Source organism: Microchirus variegatus (genome assembly GCF_963457635.1).
Source record: "Microchirus variegatus genome assembly, chromosome: 1".
In the NCBI taxonomy this organism is placed as follows: Eukaryota; Metazoa; Chordata; class Actinopteri; order Pleuronectiformes; family Soleidae; genus Microchirus; species Microchirus variegatus.
The window spans coordinates 40,169,490-40,193,181 of record NC_139802.1 but is presented as its reverse complement, the minus strand read 5'-3'; the positions used below and the strand labels follow the sequence as shown (position 1 = coordinate 40,193,181).

At 41.1% G+C, this 23,692-nt stretch overlaps 3 protein-coding genes across 3 annotated transcripts in view; 2 read left to right on the top strand and 1 right to left on the bottom strand.

The window, feature by feature from the left end:
* The window catches only part of LOC310925688 (synaptic vesicle glycoprotein 2C-like), a gene marked incomplete at both ends in the record, with an annotated part of 30,961 nt that extends 29,940 nt beyond the window's left edge, over positions 1 to 1,021 (top strand). Inside the window, one exon of the mRNA XM_083887694.1 lies at positions 838 to 1,021. Coding sequence (XP_083743820.1) covers positions 838 to 1,021 — 184 coding nt within the window. The remainder of the gene's footprint in view (positions 1 to 837) is intronic.
* Positions 1,022 to 9,969: 8,948 nt separating this feature from the next.
* Positions 9,970 to 12,737, bottom strand: LOC310925098 (proteinase-activated receptor 3-like). The gene is made up of 2 exons (XM_083886968.1): positions 12,634 to 12,737; positions 9,970 to 11,422 (listed from the first exon to the last, which is right to left on the bottom strand). Exons 1-2 carry the CDS (start codon positions 12,695 to 12,697, stop codon positions 10,356 to 10,358), a joined length of 1,131 nt encoding a protein of 376 aa, XP_083743094.1. The 5' UTR covers positions 12,698 to 12,737; the 3' UTR covers positions 9,970 to 10,355.
* Positions 12,738 to 20,757: 8,020 nt separating this feature from the next.
* Positions 20,758 to 23,692, top strand: part of LOC310928485 (proteinase-activated receptor 1-like) — a 4,151-nt gene continuing 1,216 nt past the window's right edge. Inside the window, exons 1-2 of the mRNA XM_083891039.1 lie at positions 20,758 to 20,914; positions 22,552 to 23,692. The exon at positions 22,552 to 23,692 is cut by the window's right edge and continues 1,216 nt beyond it. Of these exons, the coding sequence (XP_083747165.1) occupies positions 20,848 to 20,914; positions 22,552 to 23,692 (1,208 nt within the window). The 5' untranslated portion in view covers positions 20,758 to 20,847. The remainder of the gene's footprint in view (positions 20,915 to 22,551) is intronic.

Here is a 23,692-nt window from a genome sequence, read left to right as displayed (position 1 = left end):
TTGCCGTCATATATAACATGTATCCACTGGACAGATAAATCCTCTGAGGCTGGAAGTTTGTGTAGAACTCTGTGCTGCACTGAGGAGCGAAGAATAGAACTTTTCGCAGACTTTGCGGACTTCCGGTTTTTGGATACCGTTGCACTCGTCTGCACTCTCACGTGTTTTACGGACAAAGCGGAGCTCCGCGAGACATCAATTCCAGGAATTTAGCGCATTGTGACGTCCCAGTGAGCGCGGAAGTCAACATTGCGTGTTTTATCTCCTCTACTTAGACTGAGGAGGACCACAAAAACATGAGTGAGTCATCGTTTTTCACACTTTGCCGACTGGTAGGGAACTCCAGAGTCCCAAATATAAGTGATTAAAAAGTTGATTTTGCATAATATGGGACCTTTAAGTCAACTTTTTATTTGCTCCTTGCAAAAGTGTTTGCTTCATGTAAAGCCCCTATGGTTGATATTTAAAAAGAAATCTTCTCATAATCATCAAGAAAACACATTGCTGCAGTTTAGTCTTTTTTTTTTTTTCCTGCGGCAGGTTCACAGAATCAGAGCCAAAAAAAATCCCAGTAGATCATTTTTTTTTTTTTTCCCCTCTGATGCTCGATTTGAACATCAGCAGGTCGTCGTGACCGCGTCTACACGCCTGAACGCGTGATTGGCTGGTTGGCACATTTGCGTTGACAAGCAGTTGAACAGGTGTACTTGAAAGGCGGTTTAGCAGCAGTGATAGAAGGAGTTTATCGCCTGAAAAAAATACTAAGTTAGAGTTCCATCAGAAAATAAACATCTGCCACTCTTTTCTTCTATTTCCTCCTTGTCTCTTTGTTCCCAGGGGCACGGGATTTGGCTTCTGTAACGCCATGTGTAAGCTGGCAGCGGTGCTGGGCAACCTGATCTTTGGCTCCCTGGTCGGCATCACCAAGGCAATCCCCATCCTGCTGGCGTCGTCTGTGCTGGTTGCCGGCGGCCTGGTGGGGCTGCGACTGCCAGACACGCGTGCCAACGTCCTCATGTAAACCTCGACGGAGGCGCAGCATGTCTGTTTACCAGGTGTTCACTCAGTTTACCGAATAATTCGCTCGTCAACGACGCAAAAAGTTTTGATTTCTAGATCACTAAAACAAGCGTAGCTCTTTTGATTTTTACTGCCTGGCACATACAATCTTACAGAGACTGTTATTCTGTCGTTTCTGAGTGAAACACCTGGTCAATGGGGATAATAAAACAGAGTTTAACTTTACAGAGAGCTGTAGATATAAAGAGTTTGAAGACAAACGATCGAAGGTTTGCAAATCTAGGTCGAATCGGTGGCTTTTTTTTTGTTGTTGCAAGAATTCAGAATGAGAAAGTTGACAATTAATAATTAACAGTTGTTATAAAACTCTGTATATCCGCAGCTCTGCATATCTATTCACCACGGGCTGTTTCACACATGCAACACACCTAAAAAAAAAAAAATGACATGTGTCAAAGCTGCAAAAGGCTTGGACAACAACACACAACTTTAAAATCCCACTCAAATTTATCTAGATTAGCGCGTTCACTGCGTCTTTAGATGCTCGGGGCCAAAGAATTAGGACAAGCTGGTCTTTATTATTCACGCTGAAATTGCATTTTGAGCCTCCACCCTCCAGATAAAGCGAAGAGTATTAGGGGCCACTTGTACAAAATTCAAAGAAAAACAACAACAACATGAATTGTGAGATTAAATTAATCTCAAAAACTAAAAATGTTTTTCCAATTTTAAAAAAAATCTTTAATCTCAGAATTCTGACTTTAATCTCAGGATTGAATTCAGAATTCTGACTTTTTCTCAGAATTCTGACTTTAATCTCAAGATTAACGTTCTGACATATTTCTGACTTGAATATCAGAATTCTCTTGGGACTAAAGTAAAAAATTCTTACTTTTTTTTCCTCAGAATTCTGAATTTAATCTCAAGATTAACGTTCTGACATATTTCTGACTTTAATATCAGAATTCTCTCAGGACTACAGTCAAAATGTCTGACTTTTTTTCTCAGAACTCTGAATTTAATCTCAAGATTAAAGTATGAATTCTTCAATCTCAGAATTCATGCTTCTTTTTTTTTTTTTTTTTACATGTGGCCCTAATACTCTTCCTTAAGATCCTGATCAACACACAAACCAGGAAATCAGCAGTGAGACTCTATATTGTCTTTGTTTTGATGTTTTTTCCCTGAGGCTAATGCCGTTATTATTAATTCAGTGAAGCTACAGCATATTCAGTCATCTGAGCAGCTCCAAGCCCTGTAGTTTTAGAAAAACTAACTCTGGCCTCTTCAACATGTTCTTCAAGCATTTTAAGATGCTGGATGTGAATACAAAAAATAAACACCTCAAGCGCTCCTTAAGAAAATAGACTGCTCTTGTTTCTCTGAGTGGCTAAACTGACTAAAATCACAACTTGATTTTCAGACATGCACTGAAATTGGCTGTAGCTCCACGTGTGAAGACATAATGTCTGCAAAAGTCGGCGGTGGACATTTTCCAGAACTTTTCCTGCCACCGCTGTTATCAAGAATTCACAGATTACAGAATATATCCGGGTGTGAACACAGCAGCAGGAAAAGCTCTGGATAATCTCTTTGTCATAATATGTGACACACAAACAGTCTGAACTCTGTTTTCTGGAGTTCATGTCTGAAAACTACGGAAAAGTATTAGGGCCATATGTAAAAAAATAAATAAATATATATATAATTAATAATGAATTCAGATATTCAAATCAGAATTCTGAGGAAAAAGTCAGATTATGAGATTAAAGTAAGAATTCTGAGAAAAAAAAACAGAATTCTGAGGGGGAAAAATGCTGTTTTTCTTAATTATTTATTTTTCGTATGGGTGGCCACATGTAAAAAGATTTTTTGACTAATCCTCTTCCGTAGGAACCAGCGTAAGTGAGCTTTAGAGGCGACGTTTTCCTCTGCTTCCTTGTTTTTATGCTAAGCGCTAAATCACGATATGGTGGAACGATACCTTTAATCATTTAGTATCAGCTGAGCATATGTCATTTTTTAATATTTATTTATTTGTTCATTCATTCATTAATTTAATTATTTATGTATTTATTTAATTAATTAATTAATTAATTAATTAATTAATTAATTAATTACTTATTTTATTTAATTAATTAATTAATTAATAAACACAGACTTATTACTTAAACCTGAGATCCACCAGGTTGATGATGTTCAAGCCTTTTCGCAGCAACATGCAAGAATGACAAGGCCATAGATTTAAAAAATAATAAAAACAAAACAAAAACAAACAAAAAAATCAATAAAGATGTAGTAGTTTAGTCCAAACTGGCAACTTCAGCAGCTACATTTCTAAAAACCGAAAAAGACGTTTACATTTTCTGCTTTTTACAGTAAGACTTTTACGACTGGAGAAACCCCTTTTTTGTCTGAATGCTTCCTCTCTATTTTTCTCTCTGTCTCTCTCTCGTTGTCCGTGTTGTTGTTTCGTCTCGTGGCGTCCGGCTCACCATTGAAGGGCTTTGCTGCTCTGCTGTAATCGGATCCTGTCAAGAAGAATTTATACTGTAGGAAAAACCTCTGCTCTTATTAAAACCTACTCTTCCTCTTGTGCTTTTTTTTCCCCCTCCCCGTCACGGTTCTTCCTCCACAGTGTCCTTCGACCTGTCCTGTCCCCTTGTCCTCTCTGTTTATCTCCTTCATGCCTTGCTGCTGCTGCTCCCTCCAAAACTGAAAGGCCTTTCTCAAATGTCGTGCCTCTCTCTCTCTCTTTCTATCTATCTCTCTTTCCTTGTCTCTCCATTGAGCTCCTTCCAAACCTTGCTGGAAGCTTTGCTGCTCTACCCTGTTTTTGTTGGTCTGCAGTGTGTGTGTGTGTGCGTTTTGTGTGCGTCTTTCATGTTCTTTTCTACACGGAATAACTCAAGATTTTTGGAGAATCCGAAACAAACGATTGAGTGAAATTAAAAGCCATGCGTAAAGGACCAGTTCACCCAAACGTACTGTACTAACGTGCTCACAGCAGCCACGTGGACGTGCATTTTTTTATGATCACCAAGTAAATTAGCATCATTATTATTATTATTTTTAAAATTAACATATATCTCATGGGTGGCCTATACCTATTCGGCATCATATTATTTGTTTGAAGAATGGCGGTAAATCAATAGTCAGAAAATGTAATATAGCAGAGATGGATCAAGTCAAACGTGTGCAAGTCTCAAGTCATTTTGTCCCATTGAGCACCTCCACATTTATACCTGAGCAAACTCCCCTTTTTGCATTCCTCCAATAGACAAAGGGAGTCTGCCTTTCCTGGCCGTGTTTACACACCTTTTTGTCTACTGTAGATATCGGGGGAGCCGACTCCCCTGCGGATGTTGTAGGAAGGTGCGAGTTCAGGCTAGACATCCTAATTACACAATATACAATACGCTTCATAAAAGCTTCTATTTTTCTTCTCGATCATAAAAAGTGAATGTAAAAGTAAAAAACGGTAACTGAAACTTCTGTCTCAGTTTTGTGAGTTGCACTGTGATCGTTGCCCTTTAACACCTAACACTAAAAATGTTTGTCTGGACTTTAGTTTTTTTTGCTTATTTTAGACATAAAAGGCAGCAACTCGTAGGAGATTACCAGAAAAACTGTCGATATCTGGCAGTTATTTACAATCTACTACTTTACTAGTAGTAAATTGCACTAAATGACTACTAATTTACTAAATACACTATGTTAAAATAGTGTATTAACAATTTAAATATGAAGGAAAATCAAAAAGTTTATTGTATAAAACATAGAATTTTGTCTCGATGTGCAAAAACTGTCCAAAGAAATGCTAATTATCTATAGGTGCGCTTTTCCAACAAGCGACAAAGACGCTGATTCTGCGGCTTCCTGCAACGGCGCAAGTGAATTATTACCGTAATAACAACACATTAGAGTTAATGTTAATTGTTGGCTTCCTCTACAATATATTTATTGTGGTCATGTGTGTGTGTGTGTAATTTGGGTGAACAGATCCTTTAAATTCCCTTGTGAATGATACTCTTGCTGCTACAGAGCCATGTGAAAATGCATTAGGTATATATACATATGTATATATACATATGTATATATGTATAAATATATATGTATATATAAAAATCCTGTAACATTCTGCTCATTTTGTTCAATCATACAGACAAAAAAAAATTGTTCATACAAGAGTGCAGTACAGTTTCATTCATACGGGGGTTCCGTGGCGTTCCGTTGCTTATATCGCGTTCCTTACTGTGGAAAAACGATTTATATTTAACATAATTTTTGTCTGTTTTCGGACAGAAAGGCGACACTTTTTTTTGTCCGATGCTCGTGCGTGTGCGTGTGTGTGTCGTCTGCTCGTCTGAACTCCACCAGCTGTGCTCGACAAACTGTCACTGTGTCCGAGAACCGAACCCTGCATGTTTGTTAACCCGAAGTCCCTCTGTTGTACGTACGAGTGTGAATGTGTGTGTGAGTGCGCGCGTGTTCTGCGTGTGTGTGCTTTTTCCATTTTGGTGTCCTCGCTCTGTAACTTGCTCCCGTGGGAGGCAAAAAAACGCGCGTTTGTGCGAATCCCTGGGGTCAAAAGGTGAATGTATCACGCGTGCGTTGTTCGTCAGATTTGTTTCGTGGGCAGGTGTTTTCGTTATAGCGCGTTATTAAACGTGGCTCGTAGCTTCGTTTGTGAAAGGGCATGCTCGTGTCTGGTGAGGTTGACTGTTCTGCTGGATGTTATAAAAGCAGGGGTCTTCGAATCCGCTCGGAAACCCTGAAGTTCCCCGTACTTCCAGAGGCGTGGATGGATGGATGGACGGAAACCAGGGCCAGGCGTCGCGCGACTCGGATTCGAAAACCTCTGCTTATACAGATGATAATACAAGACGTTGTGTGTAAAAGGCATAATTACTTGTCCTCGACATGATTTATTTTGATAAGAAAAAGGTGCAGGTGGATGCAATGTAAAGGTGGATTCCTCTGGTGTCTACATACTCAATAAAGAGTTTCGTTTGAACAGCACGGGGGACTTGACTCGGTGTGTTCACTCTTCACCAGCAGATGGCACCATTTACCCCCGTGACCTCTCTTGACAGGTTGTATCACTCTTGTTGTCTTGTTGGGCCTTATTTTATGACGACATCCTGGAGAACTTCCTGTTGACCGACCATGTTTTTGAGCAGAAATGTTTAGTTTAAGACTTCTTAAACCTCAAGTCACATCGTAACAGGATAACGATGAACATGAACTGGTCATATTAAACCAAGAGAGTGAGATTTCTTCCTCAAAATCTTATTTTAACTTACATACATGAATGTATTTTCAAAATAAAAAGTATTACGATACAAGATAACTGTGCTGTAACAACAGACATATTTTGGGTTGGATAAATACTTGAAGGGAGTTCATTCAATAGATTATTTCATGGGTTCAGTAAACAAGGCTTATCAATGTGTTTCAAATGCAAAAATATTCCTAAAGGTTCCTCAGTACGGAGCCCCCGAAGTGACATGAGAAAAAAAAAAAAAAAAGATGAAAAAAAAAAAATTTGAAATCTCGAGTTTCCCCAAAAAATATGAAAAAATAAAATAAAAAAATTAGATTTTTTTTTTATGATTTCCAGTTTCCAAAAAATTATGATTTATGAAAAAAAAATTCAAATTTTTTTTTTTTGAAAGTCGAGATCTTGAGTTTCCAAAACATTTTGAAACCTTTTTTTTTCAAAACAATTTTTTTCCATTTTTTTTGGAAACTCGATATTTTTAATTATTAGTATTTTTTTCGTAATTTTTATTTTTTTTCTCATTTCACTTCGGGGGCTCCGTACTTCAGCACTTATTCATTAAAAATAAAATAAAACTTCCTATAAATCAGGGGTCTCGAACTCAAATGACTTCAAGTCCGGCCTGGAGAACAAAAAGTGGGGTAAAAAAAACAACTGTTCACAATATTGTATCATGATATCACACGTATACTTAATAATACTATTTATGATGCAAAATGACTGTATTAATATCAAAAACAGACATTTATTATATCAATAACAGTGTGGAAAACTGTAATTCATATTCGTGCCGTTTCGGGGGCCTCTGCCATTCGTGGCTCAGGCCCTAACAAGTGTATTTATATATGTTATTGAATGTTATATATGATACATTTAATAATGGGATAATTATGACCAAATATCTTATTATTACTGTTATTAAAAAAAAAAAACATTGCTAACACACTGTCTTTAAAAGACGGTGAGGTCGTGGGCCATGTTTTCATTAGGTTGGGCCGCATGTAATGGATTAGGAGGGCCACATGGGGCCCCTGGGCCACCCCCTGCTATAAATCCTATTAAGCCACTGCTCCAGAGAACTTTCAGTCTTGTGCAACATCAGCAAGCAGCAGGTGACGAATCAATCTAAATAAAATAAAAAAGTACTGTATATATATTTCCCAGGAAAAAGTACTGTGGTGATCACTACCTTTTAATCCACTGCACCACAGAAGCAGAAACATCAGGTCTCTGTGTTGGTGCTGAATGTTGGCAGGTACATCTGAGGCTCTAGTCTGCTCTTATAAGTTATCCGGACATTACAAAGAGGTCTCTGAGAGACCTGGGGGCCTCAGCTGAAACATCCTCTGGGTCAACGTTCCTGCACTGTTGGAACTCGCTCATGTCGAACATGTGTTTTTAATGAGTTTGCACCGAGCCTGACTAACTCGCTCCCAGAGAAACGCCTTTCCCACCTCTCTCCGAAGTCGCTAACAGATTGAGCAACAGAAGAAGCTCAGAAACAACAGGACCTAAAATCTATGGACACATGCGATACTGAGCTAAAGGCAATATCTTCTTCATTCAGACCACTTTATTCATCAAACATCACAAGAAAAACAGATCTTCATTGTGTGTTTTTTTAATGAGAGTTTACAGAAGTTTGATCTACATTCAAATTCCAAATACCGAGGTCTTTTTAGGTTTCGTTTTCTGACGTAACTGGCAACCCGTGGTTGCTCGGCAGCTGAGACTCTACTGACTGCAATGATTGGTTGACGGCGGTAGGTGGCGCCACATGCCAAAACATGATTTCAAAACCTAAAAGTGATTTATGTTTATATTTAAAGGTGCATTATGTAATAAATCTAAAGCAAATGGCCATAAAATCCTCATAATATGTCACAGAGACTCAAGAATAATGTTCATATATAACGTCTCTCCAACAACAACAGTACAGCCAAAATATTTGCATAACAAAAAATATTTTGCAGACTGCAAATCATGTTTTGAAATCATGTTTTGGCATGTGGCGCCACCTACCGCCGTCTACCAATCATTGCAGTCAGTAGAGTCTCAGCTGCCGAGCAACCACGGGTTGCCAGTTACGTCAGAAAACGAAACCTAAAAGACATCAGTATTTTGAATTTGAATGTAGTAACCGTTTTTGGGCACATTCTTACATATGGCACCTTTAAATATATGTACATATATGAACAAACATAACATAGTTTCATAAATGTACATTTATAAAATGTATTATATGTTTTAAGCGTATATATTGTCCCCAAATAGGCGACATAATAATGTAGGGCAAATATGAAATTTTCTATGAAAGGTCACATTTTTGGTTAGAATGAAAATGAACATGTGGAAAATGTCCTCACTGGACAGCTCAAGAGTGAAAAATGCAGTCTGGTCCGATGAGTCTGGATTTGTGCTGAGGCCGCAGATGTCTGATATTTGAGTCAACAACAGCATGTTGTAACGTGGGTGAGTGTTTTCTTGGCACACTTTGACAACGTCATACCGCTCGGCAGGATGCTGCTCCGTGTCACAAACCGGTTTCACCTTCGTGAGACCGACCTGGAGATCTCTGACAAATCGTGTCACATGCTGAGCAGGAAATACCAACTTAGTGACAGTGAGACGTCAAGGAGAGGAGGCTAATTTTCGATTAGATAAACAAAGCAGAAATGCTTAGATTCTATCTGGGTGTGAAGCAAGTTGCGTCTGTTAGTCAGATCGTCCTAAGACTTTGGATATGGGTCGAGCATGGCCCGATGGTGTGCGTCCTTGATTTTCAAATTTTTTGGAGGGATTTTTTTCGCTGATTTATCACATTACACCAGGCAGGCATCGGCTCATCAGCAGCGGCTGCGCTGTCTGTAGCGGGGAGGTGGGAGTGAAGAGGCTGTCCTCACGATGGTTGAGACATTTTCACACGGTTCACCGCAGAACATGGTGTTATACGAAGTGTCCGTTCACCAATACACGAGCACATATTTATTTAGCATTAGCATGGTACTACTTTGCAGCTATCTTGGCGAACCTGTTTCCAAAGGTAAGCTAGCGAGGCTAAGATTAGCATTAGCGTAGGGCTAACATAATACAAAATCTGCAAATGTTTTCATTTTTGATAAGCATTAGCGTAGCTAGCTGTTGTGACTGTCAACCACCTTTACGTTCCTTATCATGCATTCCGTAACTGAAAAAAACTTCTTCAGCTCCCCACTATAGGAATACATACTTCCTACGGGCACTGCACTAGTTAAACAAATAAACAAAGAACAGGTGTTTTGCTTTTAAACCAGAAAAAGACGAGACACACTGACTCATAAGACATACTTTTATATATACAACAAAAAATAATGTTGATCCACAGCAATGTCAATTTGGTGAGAACTACCTTAAATACTAGGATTGCTTATGGTTACTTACAATATGGTTTTAAAAGTTTCAACAATGGAGTGCACTTTAGGAAGTCATAAGAGGAGGAGCAAATAAAAAAGGCTTTATGCCTTTATGATTAATTTGTAACAGGAGTATAATCTAAAACCCAGATGTGGCGTGTGTAGGTCGGATTGCGAAAGCTGCGACAGCTGCGAACGCTATCCCCCGCATTCTGCGCTCCTCCCATTCCCACTGGTGCACAGAAGTGATCTAGCGCTTGTCTGGCTCCACCGTTCAGGTGCCAAACCATTGTGCAAGGTACCAAAAAAGCGGAATGTGACAGGTATTATCAGGTATTTTGAGTCCCATGACAATTGAAACACAGCTAATTGCATCACATAAAGTAATCTAAACTGTACCGCTGAGGAAATGTAGCAACATGGGTTGGTTTTCAATGCTAACTGCTAGGTTCCTAACAAGCTTGTTGTTGTTGAGTACCTTAAACGTTCCTTGGTTGTTTAGATCTATTGATCCTAATGATTCAAACAAAGGCCAAGTCCATCTTTTTGTGCCATGGAGGTCTTTTTGCTTTCTTTTTGGTTCCAGCCACAGAGAGCATTTACCTCCACATATCAAACAAACGCCAGTCTTTGGGGGAAACAGGTAGACCATGTGTCTCTTAAACAGATATGCTCAAAGTCTTGCCTTTAAAGGCCCTCAAGTATCGCGTGGAGCCCACAGATTTGGACATGCAGACGAAGAGGAAAGGGTCCAGGCAGGCGTGGAGGCAGCACAGACACACCGCCACGTTAAAGTACATGTACAGGTTCTCCGTTCGGCTCGCGAACAGTTTCACGTAGTGGAGGAAGTGCAGCACTCCAGCCGGGGTGAAGCACACCAGGAAGATGACGAACACCAGCGAGCTGGCCTTGATGTACGACGTCCAGTCGTGGTGGGACTGGTTGAGCTCGCGGACGATGAGGGAGAAGCACACCGCCGAGGTGACCAGCGGCACCAGGAGGCCGAAGATGGTCAGGACGAGGTTGTAGTAGAGCAGGAAGCTGTGGGAGTCGCTGCCCAGTGGGAGCACGTCGTGGCAGGTGATGCGGTTTAGCTCAGGGAGCCAGAAACTCTGCTGGACGAGGAGCTCGGGGACGACGGCGGCTCCGAACACCGCCCACAGCGCCAGCGTCACCCAGGCGGTGCACGCCCTCTTGGGCAGGGCCTTGTACTTGAAGGGGTGCACTACGGCCAGGTAGCGCTTGACGCTGACGCACGCCAGCGTCTGCGCCGAGCAGTAGAGGTTGCCGTAGAAACAGGCGGTAACCACGCGACAGGCGGTCTCGCCGAGATCCCAGTGGTTGCCATGGAGATGGTAGTGAGCCTTGAAGAGCAGGGAGAGGAGGAGGAGGAGGTCGGAGAGAGCCAGGCTGCAGTACAGGATGGCGGAGGACACCTTGCGGATTTTGGACGCCAGCGTGTAGAGGACGGCGACGTTGGCCGGGACACCGACAGCAACCACCACCATGTAAACAATGGGGATGACCCGAGTGCTGAGGGGGCTGCTGAGGTAAACTGCTGTGTTGTTGCTCAGGGACTTCAGTGCTGGCAGAGAATGGGCTAAAACGGGAGCTTGAGTCCCATTAGCGACAAAGAGGTTTGGCTGAACGTCAAGATCCCCAAAAAATGTTCTGGGCACGGGAACATCAGAGCTGTTTCTCTTCACTTTGGATCGCTTTGGTTTCCCTGCAACAAAAACAACAGCAACACAAAGAAAGTTTTTTAGTTTATTACATTTGTTTTATACAGTGTATGATACATTATAGTCAGTGACAGAAGGTGCTTTATACCAGATTTAGCTAATAGCTATAAATCATTATTATTTATGAGTAAAACAATGATCTAATGTCTGTTAATTATACCAAATTCTAAAACCTATGTTATTTAACATCAAAAGTCCTGTAATCTGATTGGTTTAATCAGATTACTCACCAACAACAACAGTACAGCCAAAATATTTGCATTAAATAAAATATTTTTGCAGACTGCAAATCACGTTTATGTTTTGAAATCATGTTTTTGGCATGTGGCGCCACCTACCGCCGTTTACCAATCATTGCAGTCGGTAGAGTCTCAGCTGCCGAGCAACCACGGGTTGAACCAGTTACGTCAGAAAACGAAACCTAAAAGACCTCGGTGTTTTGAATTTGAGTGTAGTAACCGTTTTTGGCCACATTCTTACATATGGCACCTTTAATACTGTATAAATGTCGAGTACACGTTTTATGCAATGTTCATGCAAATATAGACTTTAACGTTTAACCCTTTAAGGTATTGCTTCAAGTCACTATATCTCATTGAAAATAATAATACTTTATGAATTATGCAAACCAGGTTTATTATGAACAGACGTCTCAACCGTTCGGTAGAGGCCTGGATCTGGAATACTGTAGGGTCTAATTAAAAAAAAAAATATATATATATATATATATACAGAGAGATTTTCGTTATTGTTATCATAAGGAAATAAAAAAAAAAATTTTTTTGGTGTGTACCTTAAAGGGTTAATTGTAGTTATAGTTTCTTCTATGTGACAAAAAGCAGATGAAAAAAGTCTGATTTAAAACTCTTCTCTTCAAAAGTCGAAAGATTGTTCGATCTTAAAGACTTTGACGTTGATTATCAGAGTTTAATTCTCAATCAATGAACCATTGATCCCTAATGCTGATAACAAAACCATCTCGTGTCGTAATAATGTGATGTTTGTTGTGAGTCACTGAGTAGCGGCTCTGCAAGCCGCAGCTTGCTTTAAAGTTTCCACATCGACTTACAGATCGACCAGATTCACATTCTTCAGCTACATAAAAGTCATAAAGATCTCATTGTAATAATCAGGGCAGACAACAAATCACTTAAAAAAAAGTATTCGGGCGAAACACCGATTAAAGGTCACTCACCGTCCTTTTGAAGAGATCCACTTATGCAGAGAAGAAAAACGAGGGTAAAGACGAGTTTCCCCATGTTTTCCCTCTTGTTGAACGGCACAGCACAGATGTCTCTCTTCTCTTCTCTTGCTCCACATCAACAACAGCGTCTCCTCTGTCTGGCTGTCACTGAGTCGGCGTATCCGTCGGAAACGCCCCCCCCCCCCCCCACATCCACTCATGATGGGGGGGTGGACAAAAAGGGGGAGAAAACATGATATCTTCACAGAGAGTGACTTCCAGTCATGTTCCAGTCTGTCCTCACATGTAAGAACTTTGTCATATCTATTTCATCAGATTTCAAGGTGACAATAGGTGAGACATTCATTTTTATGTACAACTTCCATCACCTATCGTATTCTTTTTAACCTTTAAGGCTTCAAAAATGGCTTAAATATAATAAGAAATGTGTCCTGAATGTGAATATCATCATAAATTCCACTCACTACTCTACAGTATGTGTGACTTTATGGTCACTTTACGTGTTGACTTCTTCTTGAACCCGAGAGGAAATGTGGAATGAGGTAATAAGCAGAAAAAAAGGTTTTCTCTGGGCGAGTATACGCGAGGAAATGAGCCTCTCTGATAACGATAAGCTTGTCCAGACATGAGCACGTTTTTTTTTTTGTTTTCTTCTTCCCGTCTTCACGTCAGTCGTTTTGTGTGTTCTGTTCCCGTGTTCCGGCTCAAAAAGATGACGCTCGTCTACAGGTTGTTAAAAACAAACACTTTGGTACCAGGGTATGTGATCAGAAGTACACTCTTAGAAATAAGGGTTCCAAAAGGGTCCTTCTACAAGGGCTGAGGTTCTACCTGGAACCATTTGCTCTCCCGAATAAAGGGTTTTTCAAGGGTTCTTGGTAACAGTAATGGTTCCAGTAAGAACCATTTTGATCCAGAGAACCCTTTAAAACCCCTTTCCTGAATAAAGGGTTTTAAAATGGTTCTTGGTGGAACCTTTATAAAAAAAGGTTCTACCTGGAGCCAAAAATGGTTCTCCTATAAGCCAACAAACCTTATATGGTTCGAGTATACTGGTGGTAGACGTGCCACAGTTGTAGGACCATGGCTCTAAACCACACGTGTCAAACTCAAGGCCCGGGGGCCAGATGTGGTCCGCCACGTCATTTTATGTGGCCCACTTGTGATTAATTTGGTCTTAAAAATCTCCGTTAAAATAGGTCTACGCTGCTTTAAGGCGTGCGTTGAACTACCTTTCCCACAATGCACGGCGATTGCGTTACCCGCAAAGTGACGGCACCGCCACTGGATCGGAGCGTAGCGTTGTATTTGCGTCATGTGACGAGTGAAATTGAACAAGTAGTAAATACAGAAAGTTATTTAGCAATATGTTACGGAGTAGTTAGCTTTATTTTACATTATATTTGGTTACATTTATTCTGTATGACGGTTACATCTGGCCCTTTGAGGCTAACCGTTATGCTGATGTGACCCTCAGTGGAAATGAGTTTGAGTATTTTGGAAAACTCTAAAATGAACATCCACACATTAAAGAGTTTCACTTTCCCAGTTCTCACGCTTAACAGCAATGTATACGTTTGGCCTCAAATTTCATCTGAGAGTCTAATTTCACTGTAACTGGTCAGTTTCTTCTATCACCATCATGGGATTTCTCCAGAGGAGACACAGGAGTCTAGTACTTAACGTGAATTACGCTGAGAGAAATGGACATTTTAAGGCCAAAAATTTCACCAGAGTCTGAGCCGACTCTCCTTTTGATGTGATCGTCCTATTTTGTTATTTGATCCCTTTGCGTCCAGCTGATCGCAGATGTGACCCCTGTCGTGTTTTCCTCTAAACTGTTTTATCGGAGAGAAGTGGGCGTCAATGTTTTTTTCCGGGGGTACAAGCATCTGCTCGACCTCAGAGCTCGGAGGTGCATTGTCTCAGCTTCCCGCCTGCGACGTCAACGCAAACTAAAACATTCAGTGTGACTCAGAACTGACACCGAGGCGTCATCTGAGGTTTACTTTAGCATCGTCGCAGGCCAAAAATAGTAAAAAAAAAAAGGTCAGAGAGGTCGTGTTTACTGTGAGACAAACACGGGAGGGCTGTGCCGCAAACAAAATAAAAACTACATCGTGCTCATGTATTATTTAAACCTCCAGTCTCACAAAAAAAGTTCAAAACTGTGAAATATATATACGACCATTCAGTATTTCAGGCCCTTTAGATAAGAGGCGAGATGCATCTCCTTCCTCTGTGTTTAAGCAGCACATCTGATACAAACATCTGCTTCCTGTGCTGCAGTCGGTCGTCACATCATATCCTGCTGCTGCTGCTTTCTGTTTCTCCTTAACGTTAAGACGATGAATTTCAGAGAAAATAGAAAGCGCTTGTGATGTGGACGATAATAATCATAATAAAGTCCATTAAAAATGTTGTTGTTTTCGAAGGACCAACAGTGTTTCTGTCACGCTTCAAACTAACTTGAGTTGGAAAACAGCTAAAGCCGGAACATAAACTTTAACCCATACACTCTTAGAAAGAAATAAAAGTGCTGAGTAGAACCATATAAGGTTCTTCGGCATGTCCTCATAGAAGAGGACAAGCTAGTTTCTAACCTGGAACCCTTTTGGAGGGTTCCGCCGAGAACCCTTTTAAAGTCCTTTATTCAGGAAAGGGGTTTTAAAGGGTTCTCTGGATCAAAATGGTTCTTAGTGGAACCATCAGTGTTACCAAGAACCCTTGAAAAACCCCTTTCTTTGGGGAAAGGGTTTTTCAGAAGCAAATGGTTCCAGGTAGAACCTCAGCCCTTGGAGAAGGACCCTTTTGGAACCCTTATTTCTAAGAGTGTAGAACATAACCTTAGACAATCTGATGAAAAAAAAACAATCCTTCTCACCAACTATAAAAAGACACCTGAGCAAAAAGTACTCAAAATGTTTAATTTTTTCTATTTTGCACTAAGAGTTAACAAACCCTTAATATTACTGGTCAAACTTGTGTTTGTCTCTGACTATTTCATAACCCTGACTAACCCTAACCCTAACCATTCCAATGCAAATGTCAATTATTATTATATTTGTGTCTGTATTTTCTGGCTATATCTTATTTTAAAAAAATAAAAATAACACTAATAAATGCAGATGGTCATCCAAACTTTGCTAAAGCCTGCAACAAAGCTGCTGGCAGCGTCCAACGTTGGCCCAGCACCTTTTAGTCACACTGTGATTTAACCTGAACATGAATCATGGTTATGTAGCATGTGAGTAATAACCTCTAGAGTCCTCTAGGGGCAGTGTTTACCTGTAGAAACCACACCACACCACACTGTAAACTCTGCAGTTCTCATCAGGTTCGGCATCAACTTTCGCTTTATGCTCTGGTGCCAGATGTTGTTCTGTTTTTTTTGTTTTTTTTTTTATAAAAATAGTGTTAAATTCTGCAAAATGACACAGATTATTTTGCATCTTTTATTTTCAACAGGTCCTTCCTCATTGTGATGTTTTCCTTTTAAACCCGATTTTGGGGTTTAACCCTTAGTGCTCACGCGGCACAGATCATTGCCGCTGGTGCGCCCATGGTAATAATACACAACTCCTTATATGGACATCCTGGGGGTATGTGTTTATAGGTCACCACCAAAAAATGCATGTTTTTTTATCTTCTTCTTATGTGTTGTTGAGTCAAAGTTATAATTAATTGTATTTCCTGTTATATAAAGTATATATAGCACTATATATCATATCATATATCACATTTTTACTTTAACTACTACTTTTCTTGTTTATTTTTAAAAAAAAGGCCTCCCAGAGTGAGGAAATCTCAAAACACCAGCCCCGTGTTTCCGTGTTGACAGCGAATAAAGATACTTTTGGGGAAAATGTTGACGTCATATTCCCAATTCTCTTTCGTGCTATCATTCATTGTTTGTGTTTGGAGTTTTATTTTACAATTTTTTATCAAATACTGTCAATGAAAAGTCACTAAAGTCAGTCTGAAAAGACGTTCGCTGTCACTAGAACACATTCTGTCTTTAGAGATTTCACACACTTGTTGAATCGTACAATAAAGCGAGGTGAAACAGTCAACTGTGCCTCGTTTTTGCCATATTCTCACTCCTCACCTTGGTTTGTTTTTTTTGTTCTGTTCTCGTCTCCGTGCCCCCGACCGAAAGACAAAATAGTAAAACATGCTCGAGTGGAACCGCAAAACAACAACAGCACTCAAACTTGATTGAGGCGTTGCCAGCTATACTTCAGTCTGGAGCCTAATCTCCCACACTCTGCATCCTGCCTCCTCGTGTGAGCAGGAATGGGCTTCTGTTATTTTTAGGAAAACGCCCGAGCACAGCGGGCTGCAGGAGCAACATGACCTTAGCCGTGTCCAGCTGCACTGCCTCTGGAGACACAGTGTGAAGCAGCTATTATTAGCGCTTTTATATCGATTATATAATAATAATAATAATAATAATAATAATAACTGCTTATGATTGGGTAAATCGTGGTGATGAAGTGGTAAATAATTACTACCTATTGTAGTCTTGTTGCCATTTTGTTGTTTTTTGCTTCACACTGTACATCGCTGCATTCAGGCTGCAGGAAAAGCTCCAGGAAATACCAGTGTGCAATTAGTGCCCAGCAACTAATGGACAAAGTGGGGACATTTAACCACAATAGAGCTGAATATCTTACATAACATTATATTAAATTACATGTCATTTAGCAGATGCTTTTATCCAAAGTGAGAAAGGATAGGGTCAAGGGGGCTGGAGGTTATTAGGGAAAGAACTTGATCTAGAGATGGAAGAGGATAGAGAAGGAGGTGACTTTGTGTTTGGTGGAACAGTGAGATCAGGAGGTGGAGAGGAGAATGTCATCTACACTCTTAGTAAATAAAAGTGCTAAGTAGAACCATAAGATTCTTCGGTTTGTCCTCATAGGTGAACCCTTTTTATATAGGTTCCACCTGGAACTCTTTTGGAGGGTTCCACCAAGAACTATTTTAAAACCCTTTATTCAAGAAAGGGGTTTTAAAGGGTTCTCTGGATCAAAATGGTTCTTACTGGAACCATTGGTGTTACCAAGAACCATTGGAAAACCCTTTCTTCAGGAAAGGAAGCCAGAGGTGAACTTTCCCGAAGAAAGGTTTTTTTCAAGGGTTCTTGGGTTCTTGACGCCTGATCATTTCCTGCAGAGTGAGTTGTTTCTCTGCTGGTCTACGTGCAGCGGTGTCCCTGTGCAAAAACACTTGACCCATGTGAAAGGGTACACTCTTAGAAATAAGGGTTCCAAAAGGGTCCTTCTACAAGGGCTGAGGTTCTACCTGGAAGAAGAAAGAAAGGGTTTTTCAATGGTGCTTGGTAACACTAATGGTTCCAGTAAGAACCATGTTGATCCAGAGAACCCTTTAAAACCCGTTTCCTGAATAAAGGCTTTTAAAAGGGTTCTTGGTGGAACCCTCCATTAGGGGTTCCAGGTGGAACATATAAAAAGGTTCTACCTGGAGCCAAAAAGGGTTCTCCTATGAGGACAAGCCGAAGAAACTTATATGATTCTACTTAGCACTTTTATTTCTAAGAGTGTATCAATCGATCTACGACAATTGCAGAAAGATACTTAGCCTCATTATCACTCCAACATGATTGAACATAATTAATAAGAGACACTCCATATCTGGCACTATGGACGGCAGTTACTTCCTGAAAGGATCATTCTTTTTCTCTGTGGTTTCATGAATTATGGAACCATTATCAGCACCCACTTCACTGATGTCGTAATTGTAAACTTGGCTCCGTTTTCGATCTTTATCACACAACGGCGACGCTGATCAGTTGCATCAAGAATGCATTCACAAACTGTTGCTGTGTAAAACGGTCCGAGTTATGCGACTGTTGTTGTTTCTGTCTGACCTGGGGGTCGGTCACATTCTCCGCTCTTGCGATCCTGAGTCATGACATCATAAACAAGACCCCGACGGCCTCCAGCTTACTCACAAACCCTTTGTTTGTTGCTGACTCAGACGTTTTTAAGAAAAAAGAAATAAATAATAATGAGAGTGGAGCTAAAAAGTCATCAGAAACAGACAGAAACACTGTGGTGGATACATTTTTTTATTTTTTTTTATCAGGAAGTGGATTTGTGGCTCTCTCTCTGTGAGTTTTACGTCAGTCCCAGTGGATGTAAAGCTGCAGGATGAGTGAGTCAGACCTCCACCTCCTCCCACCTCATCCTGTCTTTATTATCTGCCTCGAACAAACCCTCGCGCAGAGAAAGCGTCTCATTCTTTTTTCCGAACAAACTCCTTCTCTCTCCCCCCGCATTATCTTTGATGTTTATATGAACTGCAGATCTCCAAGAATCAGACAGACACAGAAACGTTTCACGTCCACCAGACAGAGGTAGACGTCTCGCCATAATGCGAAAACATCATGTATGTGACATTAGAGTCTGTGTTTACATAAGCGGATAAATAAAGACTCAAAGATTGGTTTAAATTGGTCACTTGAACTTTCTGTCCTATTTGGTTATTTTCCAAATAGCGGAAACACTTAAGCATCTCTCGGGTCTTGTCATGCTGTAAATCTGTATGATCTGGACACTGTGTACATGTGAACATGTGGTGGTGGAAAGAAACTTTGACTCAACAACACATAAGAAAAAAACAACATTTTTTTTTTTTTTTTTAAACAAAACATGAATATATGACCTTTAATCACACACCCCCAGGATGTCCATATAAGGAGTTGTGTATTATTCCCACAGCGAATGATCATGGATGCACTAAGGGTTAATCAGCATTGTGCAAACTCATTTTAACGCAATGGACATTCATTTATATTTGAAAGTTACACACTACAGCTTTAAAAGGAAGCATGGCCAAGTTTTTTTTTTTTTCTATTGATTTTGACTATGTGTGAATAAAATATATATATTTTATTGAACTGATGATATTTAGAACTTGGGTTATATAGTCTTCAGAATTAAATTGTGCATATCTGGATGGAGGAAGGGTGAGTTTTGCAAACTTACTTTTGTTCTTAATGGCCCTAAAGGAAGAAAATACATTTCCAAAACAACTGTTGCCAAAATAAGTAGTTACATCTAATGGCCGATACTGCAGATTGTAACAAATGGTGGACTTCTCCACTATTTGTTTATTTGGCCTTCACACAGAAATGATTTCCTCCTTCTTTGTTTTAATAGTAAGTCTCCGCTTCAAATTGAGAATTTTGTCCATTTGGGCTGCACATAAAATACCGTAAGGGACTCATATTATACCCTATTTCTCCGAGTTAAACTAGCTCCCTGGTGTCCTAATGAACATGTCTGTGACATGCTTTGGTCAAAAATACCATAAGGATGAAGCACCACAGCAGTTCAATCACCCTGCCAAAACAGCCCTGTTCAGAATGCTCTGTTTAGTAGTATCTCTTTAGGTCCACCTTAAAAAAAAAAGTATCTTAAATCCTCTGAAGCTGGAAGTTTGTGTAGAACTCTGTGCTGCACTGTGGAGCCAAGAATAGAACGTTTCACGGACTCCCGCGTGTTGTACGGACAAAGCAGAGCTCCGCGAGACAACAATTCCAGGAATGTATCGCATTGCGACGTCCCTTATATTATATATACGTTTTTTTTTTACCACAAAAACCAAACCAAAGCAAAGAGATACACGTTTAAAAAAAAAAAAAAAACATACTTATGGGTATAACGTTCACTTTCTGCCAATACACCCTCCTAAATGTCCCACACTGGACCTTTTTACGTGTCAGATAATACACCCAGAAGTGAAGTGTGATATCTATAAAGATAAACCAGACAACAAACTTAGTTTTCAGGAAGGAACAACATTTTCTTTAAATACAACTTTTGTCATACTTCACTTATGAGCCATTAGGCTGCTGCTGCTGCTGCTGCTGCTGCTGCTGCTGCTGCTGCTGCTGCTGCTGCTGTGTGACGGGAAAGGTGACCTCAGTGGACAGGAATGTCTCGCACGGACTCTGCTGCTGATGATTGGTTGGTACCCAGGATTTTTTTTTTTTTTTTGTTTTTTTCAGACCAAGTGGACTTTAAGCGGAAAACAAGACTCTCACTGGTCACGATCAGCAGCAGCAGCAGCAGCAGCAGAGAGAGAGCGTGGGACAGAGAAGAGACGAGTGGATTAACAACATTTAATATCATAATTTTCCTCTTTTTTTTTTTTTTTTAGTTTTAGCACAACACCATGTTTCCAAAAGCGTTGCTGATGCTCGTGGTGTGCACATGTGCTGCTTCAGCTGCGGCTCAGAACGGTAAGAAAACTTTATTTAAAAAGCCATTTAAAAATATCAAACAATGTGTAGTGAGTGACTAAACCACGGCATGAGCTTTTCCTGATAAAGAGCTGGAAACATTAGTTGATTTGTCTAAGTCTAAGGAAATAGAAATAAATATGATGATATACAGCACTTTTCTGGTCTTGATGACTCATAGATTAAACCATGGAGAGGACAAGCTTTTTGAACACTTTTGGAGGGTTCCACCAAGAACCCTTTATTCAGGGAAGGAGTTTTAAAGGGTTTTCTGGATCAAAATGGTTCTTACTGGAAACGTTACTGTTACCAAGAACCCTTGAAAAACCCTTTCTTCGGGAAAGAGTTTTTCAGAAGCAAATGGTTCCAGGTAGAACCACAGAACGTGTAGAAGGACCCTTTTGGAACCCTTATTTCTAAGAGTGTACACTTTCACATGGGTTAAGTGTTTTGCACAGGGACATATCTGCACGTAGACCAGCAGAGAAACATCTCACTCTGCAGGAAATGAACAGGCATCAGTGAACTTAAAGAGGGATATCACGGTCATTCTTCACCAAGTGTCGTCGATCACCTTCATATAAAACAGATGCTGATCCAGAAAGACAAAGCCACATCCACAGGAAATGCAGTGTCACTACACATTGGGATGAATACTTTTTTTAAAATTTGTATCCATGTGATTCAATAGTACAGATCACTGCAATGTCGTTCTGCTCGTCGTAACGTCCAAATTTAAATGCTATATTTATTGAGACGATAGCCCATGAGTTGTATTTCCAAAATCATTGCACGTCACAGGTCAATCCGTCAGTCTGTGCTGTAAGAAAATTTAAATTACTCCAGCTTATCAAACCAGGATACATGTGAGCCTTCTTCAAATTACACAGCAGAAAAAATGTCTTTTCAAAACTCAAAACTGAAAAAAAGAAGAAAGAACAAGAAAATGCTCTGTGGTGAATGGATTAAAAAAGATTGATTTGATGAGGACAGATATTTTGCAGATATATTGATTTCCTTTTCTAACCGTGGCCTTTTATTAAATTATACCTTTCACTATTACACTCTTAGATATAAGGGTTCTACAAGGTTCTGAGGTTCTACCTGGAACCATTTGCTTCTGAAAAACCCTTTCCTGAAGAATGGGTTTTTCAAGGGTTCCTGGTAACACTGATGGTTCCAGTAAGAACCATTTTGATCCAGAGAACCCTTTAAAACCCCTTTCCTGAATAACGGGTTTTTCAGGGGTTCTTGGTGGAACCCTCAAAAGAGGTTCCAGGTGGAACCTTTGCCAAAAAGGGTTCTCCTATGAGGACAAGACGAAGAACCTTATATGGTTCTACTTAGCACTTTTATTTCTAAGAGTGTAAACACTTTTATTTTTCTTCATTCAACTCTTTTGGGTACTGTTTGAACGCTCCTTCTCTTTGTATTGTCTTTATCACGTTCATGCTCTCTGTAAAGCATGTTGAAGTGCCTTGCTGTTGAAATGTTGAATTTGCCCTTACCTGTAATGACCAGAATATTTGCATAATCTGTATTAAATCAGGCCTATAATATGGATCCTATGAGTAAAGATATGATTACAAGAAATAATCGTTCTTATATCATGGATTCTCTGATTTTTGCCACTCCAGGAACAGCGCGTGGACGGACCTTTGCCTTTTTTGACATATCGGAGCCAGATGAGTCAATAGTGCTGGATTATCTAGACGACGAGTTCGCCACATCTAATCTCATCAAACACGGTCCGCTGAGGAACGCGACCAGCAGGGGCAGCAGGCCGCAAATCTCAGAGGAAGCGTTGCTGTTCCTCACGGGCCCCATGTCCACCGTCTTCATACCGTCCTTCTACACGCTGGTCTGCCTTGTCAGCGTGCCGATCAACATCCTTGCGCTGGTGGCCTTCGCGCTGAGGATCAAGCCCAAGAAGCCCGCGGCGATCTACATGCTGAATCTGGCTTGCGCCGACCTGCTCTTTGCCGTCCTGCTGCCCTTCAAGATCGCCTACCACTTCGGCGGCAACCACTGGGTGTTCGGCGAGGTCATGTGCCGCGCGGTCACCGCGGCCTTCTACTGGAACATGTACTGCTCCGTTCTGCTCATAACCTGCATCAGCGTGGACCGGCTGCTCGCCGTGGTCTACCCCATCGACTCGCTGTCCTGGCGCAGGCCTCGGTACGCCGTCGCGGCCTGCGCGGCCGCGTGGGTGCTGTCGCTCGCCGGCGCCGCGCCGCTCGTCCTCTCCGAACAGACCGTCCGCCTCGCTCAGCTGAACATCACCACCTGTCACGACGTCCAGCCGGCGCACGAGCTCATCTGGCGCCACCGGATCTACTTCGTCGCCCTGTGCTGCGCCTTCTTCTTCCTGCCGCTGCTCGTCACCGCCGTGTCCTACGCGCGCGTGATCTGGTCGCTGAGCAGGGTCCCCGACGGCGTTCTGGGGCGCTCGCGCCGGAGAACGCGAGCCGTGGTGATGGCGTTCACCGTGCTGGTGATTTTCGTGCTGTGTTTCCTGCCGACTAACTGTCTGCTGCTAGCGCACTACCTGCAGTTCCACGACGGCGTCGCGAAGATCCAAGACACGCCGGACGGCTCTTACGCGGCCTATCTGGTGTTCATGTGTTTGGGAAGTCTAAACTGCCTCCTGGATCCTCTCGTCTACTACTTTGGATCGTCCCAGTGCCAGAAACAACTGTCCAGCACGCTGAGGTGTCAGAAGACGTCAGGGGGCAGCAGCATGCGCCACTCGTCGTCCGACTCCCGCCGATCCAGCAG